General features: G+C 47.9%; 1 protein-coding gene across 1 annotated transcript; it reads left to right on the forward strand.

Annotated features, from left to right (window-relative positions):
- The first annotated feature begins 464 nt into the window (after positions 1-464).
- On the forward strand, positions 465-17,516 carry CHRNA1 (cholinergic receptor nicotinic alpha 1 subunit). The gene is made up of 9 exons (XM_045855684.1): positions 465-569; positions 6,226-6,371; positions 6,484-6,528; positions 7,602-7,711; positions 9,337-9,532; positions 10,211-10,448; positions 13,291-13,514; positions 14,906-15,145; positions 15,648-17,516. The coding sequence occupies exons 1-9, from the start codon at positions 527-529 to the stop codon at positions 15,777-15,779; spliced, it is 1,374 nt and encodes a 457-aa protein (XP_045711640.1). The 5' UTR covers positions 465-526; the 3' UTR covers positions 15,780-17,516.
- The last annotated feature ends 132 nt before the right edge of the window (positions 17,517-17,648 follow it).

Consider the following 17,648-nt stretch of genomic DNA (forward strand, 5'->3'; position numbering starts at 1 on the left):
GGCACACTCAGCCTCGAGTGACCCGGAGCAGACGAATTCCGTGTGCGGAATGTGCACTTCTGGGGTTTAGGCGGAGCGGTGTCGGACACACACAGCTGACTCTCTTCGCAGACCCAGTGACCCTAATCAAATCAACCCACAGCGATGAGGTTCTGGTTTTCACAAAAGGGAGAGAGTTGCTCATCATTCAAAATAAGTCCTTCCCTACTGCCAGTTTTTTTAAAAAATTAAGATCTGACTCCTGGTGCCTATAAAACACAGTGCAGTTCACATTCAACTTGTCAAGGGTGTAGCAGTTGTGCAAAGAGAGGGACTCTGTAACAGTGTGAGGCCTCAGCGCCTCCCTGGGCTCTGGGCAGCCCAGCTGTCACGGCCACAAACAGGTGGTGTAAAACAATAGCTCCACTGAGCCGACACACTGTCCAAACCCGCCAGCAGCCGAGTGTCCAGCCAGAGCGCCGGCCAGCAGCACAGGCCACCAGTCTGCCTCCAGTCCGCCGCCAGCCCGCAGCAGCGCCCTCCGCCCATGGAGCCCCGGCTGCTCCTCCTGCTCCTGGGCCTCTGCTCAGGTAAGTGCCGGTGCTGGGGGGCTGTGCTTTGAGGCTGAAGCACGAGACACCCACAAACCTGAGTCCTGCTTCTTTGGTGGGAACACAGTGGCGAGCGTCAGCAGCCTGAGACTGCTGTCAGTTTCTCACCAATGTTGGCTTGATCGGGTTTGTGGATAGAGATTTCTCAATTGTGCTATCCAAATAAAATAGGAGTTGCTTGGTACAAAGCAGAACGTGCTGGTCTCTCCCTCTATCAGTGCCTGGTGCGCCCGTGTGATTGCATTCAGCACCACCGCTGCCCTCCCAGAGCTGCCCTCCGCTTAGAACGACTACAGGGACTCAGCAGGGGGCCGACTCACTGCCGCAAACAATGGGGCTAACAACCCCCTTTACCTCTCCTGGAGAGTTCTGATAATAGAGAGGACTGATTGACAGCTCCATGTGCTGGAGAGAGAAACCTATTCATACTTGTAATTAAATTCTCTCCAGGAGATGAAATATTTTGTAACTTTTTAAACTTCTGAAGTTAAAAGAAGTTCATACGAATGCATTCTGGCTTACTTTTTTTTTCATTTGAGAAAGTACATTACTGTAAGAAGGCTAGGGTTTGAACTGAAACCTTAAAGCCTTGCGAGCCCTTGACCTGCCTTTAACTCTGGAATGTGTCGCCACACAGCAGCTGAAGCACTCTCCTGAATCCCACACTTCCGGGAGCGGAAAACAGGAGATGTCTGCTGATTGCTTCATATCGGAGAATTTGCTGGTGACATCATCCCAACGGGGAAGCAAGGCAGCTGGCATTCTGTGACTTCTCTAACATTGCTCTGACAGACACAGGCCTTCTGGGCAGAAGAGGGAAAGAGTTTTATTATCAATGTTTTTCCATAGCAGAGTTGAGGGAAATAGCCAAAACTCTAATACATTCAGATAAATGATATCCTATGGGATTTGGACTTGATCCAACCAGATGTGGCCTGGTGGTGATGGTGTGTGTGTGTGTGCGCGCGCGTGCAGACACTACACTCAGGGAAAATTCTTAAGTGATGTGCTTATGCATAGAAATCCTTGAAAGAGCTCTTAGGACACCAAAAACCTCCAAAAATGCATGGTTAGCTACCTTAAAAAGTATGTCTCATATATTGCCTCATATATTTAGATCAACCCTAGAATTTGCTGGGATAGATTCCCACAGGTGAATTTAGAGCTGGGTGAGGCATTCCAACATCTTCGGTGCCATGTTATGGGGAAGCTGAGGCGGGAAGACAGGAACTGACCTGCCCAAACTCACTGAACGTATGCATCTTAGATCGCGGTCTTTCAGAGACTCCTTTTGTTGTGTGCGTAGTCAGAAAACAGCCTGGAAGTGCAAAAGGTAGCAACACTACACAGCAGCAGGGCGAGATCAGCATCACCCAAGAGGAGTAGGAATAGTGTAGAATTCTTTTTGCCCAACCCAGTGGCCATTAAAAATACAAATTGGAACAGTATGGTACAGAAAAGCAATGTTAACATTTTGGTTGGGTTCCCCTATTTAGAACCAATTCCTTGTGGGCAAAATTCTCATTCATATCAGGGATATATTTTCCTTGTTAGCTTAACACATAATGATCTCTGTTCTATTTATATAGCATTTTTTATTACAACCTTTCCTCTCTTCCGTCTCAAGAATCCCAAGTACTTTATTGCCACCTCTCTTACAGCATACTACTTTCCAACTTGTTCACAGCTATTTATGTAAGTGACAAATGTCAGTCTTCATGAGGGTAGGAAGACAGGATTTATGTCAGATTCACCTTCAGATATCTCAGAGCTCTTAAAACCACGCTTTGCACACAGTGAATGCACATGTATCTGACGAACACGCTAAGGCTACACCATCTGAACAAGGATGATGTTCCTGAACAGGGAGCCCTGGACATTATTTATCTGTCTGCATGGTTATTAATTTACACTCTGCATCTTATACTTACTGGGATGCATTGAGTCCATGGGGAATTGGTCCAATTCTCCAGCTCACGGTGGATTTAGGAATAGAACTGTATGATTCTGACCTCAAGTCCTGTAAGTTTTCTATCACTGCACCCTGTTTCAAAAAGGAAAAAAAGAGGGACAGAAAACTAATGAATCCAATCTAAGAAATGCAGACCTTTGGGGAAATTCCTGAGAAATTCATTAAGGAAGCAGCCAGGCCCCTTGTTATTGGCCAGGGTGGGAGAGGAGGGAATTTGTGTTGCTGGTGTGCTGACCGCGCCCACCCATCTCCCGGCCCTGCCTTCTCTCCCCGGTGGGCCATGGGGTTGGCTTGCATAGTTTTCCTGCTACAGAATGCTCACCATCTGCCCTATCTGTTGCTTTCTAGTATGTTCTTCCTGTCAAACCGGAATAAACCATCACTTGAAAATAAGCAGCCCAAGGCAATGCCAAAGCAACAGCTTCAAATTCAGCTGCCAAGACATTCAGTGACCCATGCCAGTCCCCTACCCTGTGGGCTGAGTGGGGCCCAGGATAGACAGGCATGAGGGACAGAGGACTGCTGTGTCCCAGGGGCTCAATGGGGTGACTGCAAACACTGGGCCTTTGGACAACACGCTCCTCTGAAGAACCTTCAAATGCCAGTGGTTTGGGGGAGATGCCATATGAAAGCTCTGCATGGACCCTTTTGGGTTTAGGAAACTTGGAAAACTAGAAAGGGAGAGGCAGGCTAGGTCAGGGGCTCCCTACAGAGAGTCCAAGGAGGTCATAACAAACAGCCTGACGCTGCACCGAGAGCTTCAAAAACCCGAATGGAAGTGATACATGTACCTTTAGGGAGGTGGCAAAGAGCACGGGCCCAGGTGGCGGACTGCCCCATTCAAAGTCCTGCCTCTAATTGGCGGTGAACCACAAATACATCCCTCGATTGTCTAAACCGCAACTTTCTCCTTTGTAATACAGGGGTGAAGACTTACCTCCTAGGACTATTATAAGCATGTAATGAGTTAAAACAAATACAGGGCCTTTACTAAAGCTCTACAGGCTACTTAAAGCACACTTTTGACCGGATAAAATGTTTTCAACTTATGGCACAACATTGGTTGTTTCAAGCTGATCCAAAGTTCTGGATAAGAAATAGTGGCTGAGAGCCTGTACTTTGGTTTTGAACCCTGGCCCCACCGCTTATGAATCCTGGCCACTTAACCTCTCTGTGCCTCAACTTCCTCGTCTGTAAAGCGAGGACCAAAATAATACCTACCACACCCCATGATGAGGCTGGAAAGAGTTAGTATATATAAAGCATGTAGAAGAACAGCACATAAGGTGGACATGCCAGTTATTTTTATTAATAAAATTAGGAAGAGTCATTACTTTTTACTTTATAATTATTTTATTGACAAACTCTTCCAAACTTAAGCTACATAGACACAAATGACATTTTGGGAAAAGAAGATCAAAACTATGAACAATAAAATGGCAATAAATACATATCTATCAACACTGAATCTAAAAAATAAACTACACAAACAAGAAGAACTAAGGTAGAATCATAGATACAGGGGTCATTTGATGGCTGCCAGATGGGAGGGTGGTGTGGGGAAATGGGTGAAGAGGTGAGGAGATGAAGAAGTACAGATAGGCAGTTACAGAATAGCCATGGGAATGTAAAATACAGCGTAGGAAATGGAGCAGCCAAAGAACTTATACACGTGACCCATGGACAGGAACACTGGTGGGGAGGTGGCCTGAAGGAGTGGGGGGTGCTGGATGGAGGGGGCAAAGGGGGAAAATTGTGGGGCAACTGTAATAGCAAAATCAATAAAAAATAATTTAAGAAAACAGAAAAATAATAACCTGTCTTAGAAGTAGTAGGTTAACACTCCTGGGGAAAAAAGAGAAAGCATCTCCTTCATTTAACCTTTCAAGTTGTCTTGTTCCAGGCAGGAGGTTTGGGGGTTTCAGCAATAACCTGCGGAAAGGGGAGATCTGGTGGCATGAGTCAGGGCAAATGGATCATTTGGGTCTGCTTCCCAAGATCATGGAAGCAGATCATGTGTCTGCTTCCTCTCCCAGCCCTGAACCGGCAATCCCCAGTCCACGCAAGGCTTGAGTTACAGAGATCCTTCGTAAGGCACTGGCTGGAATCCAAAACACCTTTTCTAACACGAATCATGCCGCACAGTCTCTGTCTGAGACAGCCCACAGCACACTCAGGAGCTAGTGCAGGGGCACGCTGCCCAGCGACAGGTCTCTCACCCCAGCTCGGCCCTGGCCACACGGCCTTGCACGGGCCGTCCAGCCTCTCAGAACCCCAGGTGAAAGTGCCAGCTTACCCACCTGCCTCACTGGAGGCTGGTGAGGACCACACAACACTGGCCATAGAAGGGCCATGAGCCCCGAGAATATTGATGGCATTGCTCTTCGCCCTGAAAGAAAATCCAGTCAAGATTCCCTGGGGTTGCTCCTGCTCCAAACAGGAGCCCCAAGCCCAGGCGAGCAGAGCACACAGTTTTACTCTGTCTTGATAACAACCGGGACAAGGACCCACCAGCAGTGATTTAAAAAAAAAACTATGGTAAAATACAGATGGTATAAAATCGACCATGGTAAAATGCACATACATAAAATCACCATTTTAAAGTGAACGATTTAGTGGCATTAAGTACATTTAACATGCTATGCAGACATCTCCACTGTCTAGTTTTGTAACTCTTCTTAGTCCCAAAGGGAAGCCCTGGGCCCATTAGCTGTCACTCCCTCTTCCCCTGTCCCTCGGTCCCTGGTATTCCCCTAATCTGCTATCTCTGTGGACTAACCTATTTTGGACACTTCATATAAACGGAATCACACAGTATGTGCCCTTCTGTGTCTGGTTCCTTTCACACAGCACAGTGTTTTCAAGGCAGGTCCATGTTGTCTGGACCAACACTGCACTCCTTTTTCTGGCTGACAAGTTTCCCCCTGAATGGTGTTAGGCCACAACTTGTTCCTCCACTTGCCTGTTGTTGATGGACATTTGGGTCGTGTCCATCGCTTAGCCCTTGTATACAGTACTGCTGTGAACGTTCAGGTACAGGTTTCTGTGCGAACAGTTCTTTCGGGACACACCCAGAAGTGGAAGTGGCAGGTTGTGTGCTAACTCTGTGCTTAACTGGTGTGAGGGACCACCAAATGTTCCCCTCAGTGACCACCCCATTTTATATTCTCATCAGCAACACATCAGGGCTTCCGTTTCTCCGGTGTCACCAATACTTGTCACTTTCAACTTGGTTCACTATGGCCATCCTAACGGGTGTGAACAGCACTGATTTTTGGCTGTCCCTAGCATCTGAGACCAGCCAATGTGACCGGTCATTACACCACGACCAGACTCTGAAATGCTGAGACTGGGTTTTGGGGGGGATCTTTCTTCTTGTGTGTACATGTTCCTAGCAAGCTTGATTCAGCCAGAAGCTGTATTAAGGAATGTCCCCTGTCCAAAGCACAGCCGTCATGGTAATCTGGTATGCCCCACTGGGAAGGGACCACACCAGCAGCTGTGCTTGGAAAGGACTCCAGAAAACACTAGCTGCATTTGGGAGCGCTTCAACAAGGGCTAATGCGAGCCTCCCACTAGCTCGCTGTGCCTCAGTTCCTCGTGTTAGTGTGTGTGGAGGCAGGCAGCAGAGTCTAACAGTGTGCATGTCATTTGCTGCCTCAGCTGGCCTGGTCCTGGGCTCTGAACATGAGACCCGTCTGGTGGCAAAGCTATTCGAACACTACAACAGCGTTGTGCGGCCAGTGGAAGACCACCGCCAGGCCGTGGAGGTCACCGTGGGCCTGCAGCTGATACAGCTCATCAATGTGGTGAGAGCAGAGCGCTCCAGGCCCCCCCCTCCAGCACCCACAGTCTCACCCCGGAGCACCCTCCCGTTCGCTTTCCCCTGCTCCCTAAAGATGGGGTCTTATCTTTTTTCAGGATGAAGTGAATCAGATCGTAACAACCAACGTTCGACTAAAACAGGTATGTCAGTGAGACAGTTGCATTTATGTTGTCTGTATTCACCCTGAAATTTAACCTGGACCCAGAGTAAATCAATTTCAATTGAAGGAATATATACCAAAACGTTGCAGTGAGTATTTGGGGGCAGTGGGATTATGGACTGTATTTGCCAGTGGGGGTTTGTTTTTACTTTGTGCTTTTTCCTTGTGTATTCGTTTGCCAGGGCTGCCATAACAAAGACTCAAAGTGGGTGGCTCAAACCGCAGAGATTTGTTGCTCAGAGTTGCTGAAGCCAAAAGTCCAAAATCAAGGTGTCGGCAGAAGGGGTTTCTTCAAGGTGTCAGCAGAAGGGCTGTGCGGGAGAGTCCGCCCCAGGCCTCTCTGCTTTGCGGGTAGTTGGCCGTGTTCGTGTTCTCACGGCATTCTTCCCGAATGTGCCTCTGTCAGAAATGTTCCCTCCTCACAACTAACGCATTGGGATAGGGCCCACCTTATTGAACTTATTTTAACTTAATAACCTCTCTCCTAATAGGGTCCTATTCTGAGGTACTAGGGGTTAGGGCTTCAACATATGAATTTTGGGGAGACAAAATTCAACCCATAACATTGTATATTTATGGTTATGCTGCGTTGGGCATATATTACTTTTATAATGTAGAAAAAACATAATACTTTTTAAAAGTGATGTTGCCTGCTTCAGGAAAGATGTTCACAGGAAGGACATTCTCCTTCCTGGCGGGGGCACTGTGGCGAGATAGACCTGCCACCACCCAGGGGCGTGACCTGGAGGCACCTTTGTTTCCCCATCTGTAAAATGGGGTGAGTGACCACTCTGACCTTGCAGGGTCATTGTGAGGTCGAAATGATCAATATCAGGAAAATGCTTACAACAGCGACTGCATGCAGCCAATCAGCAGAAGCATTGGCTTATATTGCTAACTAACACGAAAGCCGAACTCTGAATCCAGCCTTTCTAATGGCAGCACAATTTCTGTTGCTATCTAAAGTATCATACCCACCAGAGCTCTTGATAACCCTGCATTGTTTTAAAAACGTTTTGAGCTTTCTAATCAGCCAAGCGTCTTCATTTCTAGCAATGGGTAGATTACAACCTAAAATGGAATCCAGACGACTATGGCGGCGTGAAAAAAATTCACATTCCCTCCGAAAAGATCTGGCGCCCAGACATCGTGCTGTATAACAAGTAAGCGAACCAGCCCGGCCGGGGAGGGGCCTTGCACGGGGAGCCCACGTGCCCCGACAGAAGGGCCGCCGCTGTCAGTATGCTCCGAAAACCAAGAGCCAGGCTGCCCTGCTAGGGCGCCATATGGCGTCTCGTGTTATGAAGAGGAACAATTATCGGAGCCAAATTGAATCAGGGCTGTGGGTGGAGGACATTTAATCCCCGAGGGCTCCTGAAGGGTGTATGGCAACTGTCCAAGGAACCCAAACTTGCTATGATTGAGTTCCTTGGAACTAAACGTCCTTCCTGCCAGCAGGTCCGAGCCTCCCGGGGTCGGGATTCATCACGCCCTCATGGCAGCCGAGCTGCTGACGCCCGGGACGCCCGTGCAGCCCACCCAGGGGCTCCGTGACAGACTGCATGTCACAAAACTATAATGTGATTCGAGACACTCTGCTCTAATGACATGTTCATTACCATACATCCTTCATTTGTCAGGGCCTGTGCATCGCAGAGCACGCCCTTCCCAGGCAGCAGCATTTAACACTGGCCTACAGGGCTCGCGCCTGACGCGCTGCAGCTCGTGTCTGCGGCGAGCTAGCGGTGCCAGGCGGCAGACTTACGGGGGAGGAGGCCGCGGCCAGTGAGTGGAAAGGACGCCCTTTACTGCCAACCACCCCTCCTTCGATTTTCCACCCACATATATTCCTGTCATAACTGGGATTCAAGCTTGAGTCAAATGATCCAATCATTTCTGTGAACTTTTCAGTCTGTTATGCCAATAGGGCAAAGTGTCCTGTGTTAGTAAAGTTTCTCTTCCAATAAGAATGTGAGGGAAGTGATGAACTCCTCTGCTCCTTCTAACAAGCTTGTTCAGGAGCACCCTGGTGGGGAGAGGGCCCTGTGTGGTCTGCTTAAAGGGACAGACGGACAACGTGGCCCTCTGCTCTTTGGAAAGGCCCAACAGTGCAATGGGATACAGCCCCATCCCAAGGAAAATTCAATGGGGAGAAAACCTCTTGACTCATGAAGTGAGGAGCCAACAGATGCTGTATGTCTCTGAACGCCCACTGAGACGACCCCACCCCTGCCTGACACCTGTGCCCAGCCCTGGGCCACAGCCTGGGACGCAGGGTGTTTGCTGGACGAGGACCGCGCACTGAATACAGCCCGTGTCACAGAAATGGCCTTTTGTGATTTTTAATATCTATCATGGCAGATATTTTTTAACAAGAAATTACTGCCAATATTTGAAAACTTGGAAATATTACATCAAAATCTGGGAAACTCCTACATTCAAAAATATGGAAACTTTGGACTTAAAAATGGGGAGTTTTAGCTTCTGAGGAAAAATCCAATAATCTGGAGTTTATGACAAATACTACTGAGCACTGGGAAGAAAAAAGCTTGGATGCAATGGATCAGTGTTCCCTGTTATTTCTTTAAAACGGAAGGTTCCCAGGTTCCTCCCCAGGTAATGTGATTCAGTGCTTACAGGAATTGCTACATTAGCACACAGCCCAGTGATTGTTACCATCAGACAAATTTGGGAAACCCTAACATAGGTAAGAAGCAGCACTGCCTGAAAGAAAGCTGTAATTAGCACCTGAGAATTTACAGTTCTCTCCTCTGTGGTCCCATCGTAGTGCAGACGGTGACTTTGCCATCGTCAAGTTCACCAAAGTGCTGCTGGACTACACCGGCCACATCACGTGGACGCCTCCAGCCATCTTTAAAAGCTACTGTGAGATCATCGTCACCCACTTTCCCTTTGATGAGCAGAACTGCAGCATGAAGCTGGGTACCTGGACCTATGACGGCTCTGTGGTGGCCATCTATCCGGTAGGCAGTGGCCCCATGCAGTGAGGGTGGATTCAGGAAAAGCAGGATTCAGGTCTTCTTCCACTCTGCCCCTTCATAATCACAGATTCTCAGCACCATTGGGAGATTTGGGAATCATCTACAAGATGGTTCTTGGCTGGTAAGGTTCTTGATGTGCTTGCACTTGAGAATCTCCTGGGAGCTTAAATGAAGTCCCAAGAATTTGGATTTAATCAGTCTGGGGTGAGGCTGGCACACCAATATGTTTTGTTTTGTTTTTATTTACTTTTAGACAGAGGGGAGGGGAAGGAGAAAGACAGGGAGAGAAACCCAATCTGTGTTTGCCTCTCATGCACCCCCTACTGGGCACCTGGCCTGCAACCCAGGCATGTGCCCTGACTGGGAATTGCACTAGCAATCCTTTGGTTTGCAGGCTGGCGTTCAATCCACTGAGCCACACCAGCCAGGGCCAGGGCACCAGTATATTTTAAAGCTCCTAAGGTAGCTTGAATCCCAATAGTTCCACCCCCCTTGTTTGATAGGAAAGTAACCTGAGATGCCAAACTGGAAGTGACCCAGGGTCCCACCTGGGTGTGTAAGAGCACTGGAATCTGTTGCCTTGTCACAGATGACTACAAAACCCTGCCCCTCCTCAGGGTGACATGGCTGGGTTTTGAAAGTTTCATTTCATCTTCTCAGGAAAGTGACCAGCCAGACCTGAGCAACTTCATGGAGAGTGGGGAATGGGTGATCAAGGAGGCCCGTGGCTGGAAGCACTGGGTGTTCTATGCCTGCTGCACCTCCACCCCCTATCTGGACATCACCTACCACTTCGTCATGCAGCGCCTGCCCCTCTACTTCATCGTGAACGTCATCATTCCTTGCCTGCTCTTCTCCTTCCTGACTGGCCTGGTGTTCTACCTGCCCACGGACTCAGGTGGGTGCAGTTGCCATGGCTGCAACTGCTGATGCTAACAGACCTTGTGCTGCTATTTTGGGGAAAGCCAGAAATAATTACAGGCTAATCAGCAAGTGCAGGCAGACAGACAGAAATCCTCATCACGGGGAGGACACACGTACCGAGTGGCCATGTCCAGTGGCGAAAGCCGCCGTGGATGGAGCTCGCAGCTGAGCAGACTGCAGAGCAGGCCGAGAGCTGAGCGTGCCCCCAACGATGCACACATACAGCTCAGTCTAGTTAGAGTGAACAGCCACCCGTACCTATCTGTACCTATCAGTAGGTGGAACACCTACTGTGCGCCCCGAAGTGTGCGGGACCGCAGACACTCCTCACACCGCCTCCACCAAGCAGTCCCTGCTCTCTACCACCTGATCCAGGTCTCGCCTGTTTTGCTCACTGCCGGCCACTTGAAAGGAGCTTCTGCCTGTCTGTTTTCCAGATGGCAGCGCCTTTATACACAAGACCACACTTCCCAAGTGGCAGTGCTTCCTCCCCGATCAGCCCAAGCAACGTCCACACCTCCCACTGAGTCGTCACACCTGTGACACAATCTCGCCAAACCACCACAGGCCCAGGAAACAGGGAGAGGGGCTGCGTGCCACCAGCAAGCCACCGCTCATAAACGACGCGTGGCTGACAGGTGGGGAAGGCAGGGGGAAGGTGCAGACAGTTCTCGAAGTTACGACAGGTCACAACTTTATCAAAGTAATAAAAAAGAAAACCTCACCAAACTCTAAATCTGACTTTTCAACAAGGAAAAAAAGATTACGCATTCACTCATTCAACATACAGTGCTTGCTGAAGAACTGCTGTGTGGCAGGAGCACCGTAGAAAACAAGGCAGAATTCGTCCCTGCAGAAAGTATGTTCTAGCGATTATATTTGTTTTTAAACAAATGATCACAGTCGAGTATTTTTCCAGTTTTCTAATCAAATGAAGCCCCTTAAAGGCAAGAGAGAAAACACTAGTCAGGGCAATATGGAAACGAATCCCAGTTTCTACAAATGTTAAATGGTTTATGCTTGGGAAGTATTTAGAACAGTGAGACTGCTTCATGAATGTTAGCTACTATTATTACTCAAGAAATGTGATGTGACTTGGTCAATATCTCATATTTATAATTCTGTCTTTGTTTTCACTTTTAAAGGCTCTTCTCCTCACTAGGTAGAACTGGTAGTGTCTTGTTCGCACTTGCTCTGCATCCTGCTCTGTACTCCCAGCATCTGGAAGCGTCCAGAGCAGGGGCAGAGCTCCATACTGGAAAGTGGGGAAACACAGGGTTTCCCGGGGCACAATCAGCAAGACCAGCCAAGGGACGTCCCCACCAGTGGCTCTCTTCTGCCTCTAAGGTGGTCAGTCCGCACGAAAACATCTCACTGCCAGTCAGTCCCTGCCCTTCTTGTCTGCCATACTTGCCTAACCAAGACTCCAACCAGAATTGCTGATCCTGAAGTTGTAGGACCAGGAGACAAGGGGGAGCAGGGGCCTCCCTAGTTCCTTATTATGAAAAACAGAACCCAAACCAAAGTATCCCCTTTAGAGGAAAGTAAGTGATGTGAAGTCATTTATTTCATTTTCTCGGTTTGGGTCTTATGGCTTGCGCCCATAATGAGAAAACTGTACATGTGCTTCTGGACTGCCCACCTGTCTGCAGGGTCACAAGGAGGCCAGGCTTCCGTTCAGTTTGGTGAGGTTTATCATGACATTTTGCTGCAGATGGAAAACCTGCCTCCTGGGGACTAGCACGCCACCCAGCTCGTGTAACTCGGTTCTCTGGGCTCCACCAAGAAACGGAATTCTGGCCCTGATTGGTGTGGCTCAGTTGGTTGGAGCATCACCCCATACACCCAAGGGTCATGGGTTCAATTATTGGTTGGAACATGCAGGGGAGGCAACCAATTAATGTTTCTCTCTCTCTCTTTCTCTCCCCCTTCCTTTATAAAATTAATAAACATATTTTTAAAATTTTCTTAGAGATTTATTTATTCAGAGAGAGGGGAGAGAGGAAGAAAGAGAGGGAGAGAGACACCAACGTGCAAGAAAAACATCGATTGGTTGCCTCTCAAGTGCCCCCACCTGAGGACCTTGGCTGCAGCTGAGCATGTGTCCTGATGGGGAACCGAACCTGATGGGGAAACCAGCAACTTTTTGGTTTACAGGCCAGTGCTTGATCCACTGAGCCACACCAGCCAGAGCTAATCTTTTTTCAATTAAAAAAAAAAAACAATTATGGGGCATGAGACGAAGTAGTTATTTCCTGCTTGGAGGCCTCTAATGAACCTGCCACAGTCAGCAGAGTTAAGGTGCCAAGGTCTCACAGGAAATTCTACCCAACAAATTTCCCCAGAACGATGTTTTGAGAAGTGCCTGCCACATTCTTCTCGCCTGGGGTTTTGGTGGTGTCTTAGTCTGTGAGGGAATCCATAGCAAAAGACATAGACTGGGTAGCTTGAGAAAAGAGAAATCTATCATCGCACAGTTCTGGAAGCTGAAGTCCGAGATCGAGGTATCAGCAGAGTTGGTTTCCTCTGGGGTCTCTCTCCTTGGTGGACAGGTGCTGGTCTTCTCCTTGTGTCCTCACATGCTTCTTCCCTCCCTGTGTGTATCTGTGTTCTAATCTCCTCTCCTTATATGGGCACCAGTCACACTGGATGGGGGCCCACCCCGAGACCTCATTTTAGTTCCCTCTTTAAAGGCCATATCTCCAAATACAGTCACTGAGGGGCGGAGGCTTAGGACTTCAGTGCATAAATCAGAGAGGAGTAACCATTTGGGCTATGACAGCTTGTCTGTTGTGTTTCTCCCCCATTTTGCCCAGGAGAGAAGATGACTCTGAGCATCTCCGTCCTGCTGTCTTTAACTGTGTTCCTTCTGGTCATCGTGGAGCTGATCCCCTCCACCTCCAGCGCTGTGCCCTTGATTGGGAAATACATGCTCTTCACCATGGTCTTTGTCATTGCCTCCATCATCATCACCGTCATCGTCATCAACACACACCACCGCTCCCCCAGCACCCACGTCATGCCAGAGTGGGTGCGGAAGGTGAGTGAGGGAGGCCCCTGCCAACTCTGCACAGGGCAGCCATTCCTCCGGGGACTCTGCAGGGCCCCCCCTGCCCCCCCACGCCCCACCGTCGCCCGCAGAATTCTGGCTAACCCTTGTGGTACTCGGAACTGAAAGCCCTCTATGGGCTTTAGGGGATTTTTGGAAGGATATTTCTTTCTTTTTTTAAAAAATAGTTTATTGATTATGCTATTACAGCTGTCCCATTTTACCCCCTTCACTCCCCTCCACCCTGCACACCCCCTCCCACCCACATTCCCCCCCTTTAGCTCTTGTCCATGTGTCATACTTATAAGTTCTTTGGCTTCTACATTTCCCATACTATCCTTACCCTCCCCCTGTCTATTTTCTACCTACCATCTATGAAGGAAATTTCTTGAGCCCCTTTCTAGAGATAAAGAACTTATGTAGCTTCCTCAGAGAGAGAAGAAAAACAGAATTAACAAAGCTCACCTTTACTTCAAGCTTAAAGAATCTCTTTGATTAGAGAAGATACAAATAACTGTCTTTTTATTGAAATGCTGCAAAATTCTTGAGATTTCTGCTTGAATGTCTTCTGGTCTGTGAACAGGTTGCTTAATTTTTGCTGGTACAATCATCTGCATAGAATAAGGACTAGAAATGGAGGAGAGGCTTGAGAGGTTGTCAAAAAGTGAATTTTAATGGGGATCTTGGTCTCAAGTATCTACGTTTTTGAAATTTAAAATATGTTAAATTTCAAATATGTCAGGGTTTTTTAAAAAATAAAACTTCACAGACACACATATAGCTAGGGTCTTTGGCGTAAAATTCAAAAGATTTGTGATGAATTGACAGAGAAACTACTGCTCACAATGTATTTTTTTTTGAAGAAGAAAACAGTCCCTATTAAGACTGCTAAGCGACTCCTGGCAATACCTATGTTGCATTTTTTCAACAGCAATAAACAAAAGAAAATAGTCTAGCTCTTTTGTGGAGCAAGAACCTTACATATTTTTTAGTTGGAGGTGCCCTTTTTTAACCATGTGATCATGAGAGCACGTGGCCTTGGAAGAAGCAGGTACCTGCAGGGGCTCCCAAGCTAGGCGTCACTGGGTTCTCAGGAGCACCACTGGTTTCTTGAGTTGGAGAGCTGAGCACAGGCTCCCTCCGGTGGCGAAAGGCTCACATGACAGAATCATCAGTGTTAACCACAGTAACTTGACAGACCACAGGCTACTATGAAGGAATCTTTGAGTAAGTGTGGTATAGTCATTTTGTTTTCAGGACACAGAGGCTGAGGCAGAGAAGCTGAAAGCCTTGCCTAAAGTTACATTGCTAATTCAAAGTCAGACTTCGATGCTTGCCCTGCTAGAAATTATTCTCATAAATGGATTTCTTTCTTATGTTAGGTTTTTATCGACACCATCCCAAATATCATGTTCTTCTCCACAATGAAAAGACCATCCCGAGAAAAACAAGACAAAAAGATTTTTACAGAAGACATTGATATTTCTGACATTTCTGGGAAGCCGGGGCCTCCCCCCGTGGGCTTCCACTCTCCCCTGATCAAGCACCCTGAGGTGAAAAGTGCCATCGAGGGCATCAAATACATCGCGGAGACCATGAAGTCGGACCAGGAGTCCAACAATGTAAGCCTTGTGACGTGAAACCCACACCTGTGGGGTTAAATAACCAAGTGCTCGAGCACAGGTGGATGGGTTTGGCTTGATGGGCAGGTTGGGGTTTTAGAGGCAGCACCTGACCGAAGATAAGCCTCGGTGCCCGCCTCTAGGCCACCTTGGTAAGTCATCATTGTGAATGATCTATTTGAAGAATAAAGGTCTTACCCTGGCTGGTGTGGCTCAGTGGATGGAGTCCCACCCAGCGCCTGGGTTGTGGGCCAGGTCCCCAGCTGGGGGCATGTACAAGGCAACCACACATTGATGTTTCTCTCCCTCTCTTTCTCCCTCTTCCCCCTCTCTCTAAAAATAAGTACATAAAATCTTTAAAAAGATAAAGAGCATAATGCCAGCCAAAGGATGTTGAGGGCTCTGAGATCGGTAAATTAAAAGGGCTGTAGAAGATGCATAGATGAACACTGTGAGCCTAAGGGCCACCGCAAGGAAATTCTCACACTTCCTTCTCCCCCAGGCGGCCGAGGAATGGAAGTATGTTGCAATGGTGATGGACCACATTCTCCTTGGAGTCTTTATGCTCGTCTGCATCATCGGAACCCTGGCTGTGTTTGCAGGTCGGCTCATTGAATTAAATCAGCAAGGATGAGCAGGGAGCTCCGCTGAGCCTGGCCCCGCCCCCCCGGGGGGTGGGGGGGAGAGGGAAAGGTGGGGAAATAGAAGACTCGTCCACTTGGATATCAGCTCACTTTCCAAACAGTTTCTGTATTTGCGATCAATGATAATAATTTACACTTACGTGAGGCTGTGGCCTCAGAGTGTTTTCATATTGCTTCTCCCTTCAATCCAGGTCAGCCTGGAGAGTGAACCCTGTTCAATAAAGGAAACAGGGTCACTACAAGAATATTCACTGCCAATGGTATCTTGAAGAGTTTTGTCCAGAGTAGCTGAGTTTTCTGTTGGTTTGTTTTTCTACTTTTTTTTTAAGCAAAGTATGTATCCTTTGCTTAAAAGCTAGTTTAGTGCCTACTGGGAAAGCCCCACTCACCAGTCCCAAAAAGATAAAGCATTTGGTCGGGAGAGAAAAGAGGCAGTAGAAAGGCAATAGGTAAGTTCTGGAATGGCCACTGAAATGCAAATTGCATTGAATCCCGTGTTTTAAAGTACATGTCTAGGACTGGGAGGTGAGGGGAGTGTTTCTCAGTCTAACACGGTGCCTGAGTTTGATGCTCAGGGTTTAAGGGAAAACTGGTCCTAACCTGTACGGACTGGAAGGGCCAGGCCCCGAGGGCATTGTCTCAAGTACACAATTTATTTCATCCTCTCAACTGTCCTACAAATAAGAAAACTGAACTGGAGGGAGGTTTAGTTCATTGCCTAAAATATCGAAGAAGAGAACTGGGATTTGAACCTACACTGCATCTGGGTTCCAAGCAGCTCTGGGCTGAGTCAGTTCATCTGCTCCTTGCTCTCCCGGCCACCCCTGGCTCAACCTGGGCCATTCTATAGCTGGTCACTGTCTCCAGAGCTTCGGTGTTACTGTCAACCATCTTTCCGCCTTCCCAATTGCACTTCCCGCCTTTTTTTCTCCATAGCAACCTTTTAGCCACAATGTAATTCACCCCAAACTAGAGTATGTGCAGCCCTGGGCTCAGCAGCAGAACCTATCTGCCCATATCAGGGCAGCGGGGAATTGCCCTGCTGGGTGGCCTGACACAACCCGGGGCCTCCACCTACTTCTCCATGGGGATCCTTCTCACACACCCATGGTAACACTGAGTGCCTCCATCTTAAACTAAAGAGAAAACAGTTTGGTGGCTCTTCAAGAAACCAAACACAGAATTATCATATGACCCAGCAATTCCACTCCCAAAAGAACTGAAATCAGGGATTTGAACAGATACTTGTGGCCAGTGTTCCCTGCAGCGCCTGAAAAGATGGAAACAACCCAAATGTCCTTCCGCGGATGAGCAAAATACAGTATGTACATGCAGTGGGATGTTATTCAGCCTTAAAAAGGAATGAAATTCTGACATATAATGTGGCTCAACCTTGAAAACATACTAAATGAAGTACGCCAGACACAAAAGGACAGAAATTATATGACTCCACTTACACGAGGTACTGAGCACAGGCAGGTTCTCTGAGACAGAGAGTGGAGTGGTGATTACCAGGGTTCGGAAGGAGGGTTGAGTTGCTGCTTGTTGGGCAGGGTTTCTTTTGGTTTGGGGTGCTGAGAAAATCCTGGAAATGGATCATGCTGATGGTCGCACAACCTCGTGAATGTAGTTAGTGCCACGGAATTGTACACTAAAGGACGGTTAAAGTGATAAAATTTGTGTTACGAATATTTACCACAATAAAAAGCGTTGTTTTTTAAAAATCTCAAACTGTTCCTTGCTTATCCTTAAAAATGGTCCCTGGGTGAGGACAGTTGAAATAGGGCACTGAGAGAAAATAGTTTCCTCTTGAAGGAGCAGTCCCCTCTTCTCCACAAACATCGTGAGGGCTCCAGCTC

The sequence above is a fragment of the Phyllostomus hastatus genome, unplaced genomic scaffold, assembly GCF_019186645.2.
Source record: "Phyllostomus hastatus isolate PE091 unplaced genomic scaffold, TTU_PhHast_1.1 phas_contig_1, whole genome shotgun sequence".
NCBI classification, from domain to species: domain Eukaryota; kingdom Metazoa; phylum Chordata; class Mammalia; order Chiroptera; family Phyllostomidae; genus Phyllostomus; species Phyllostomus hastatus.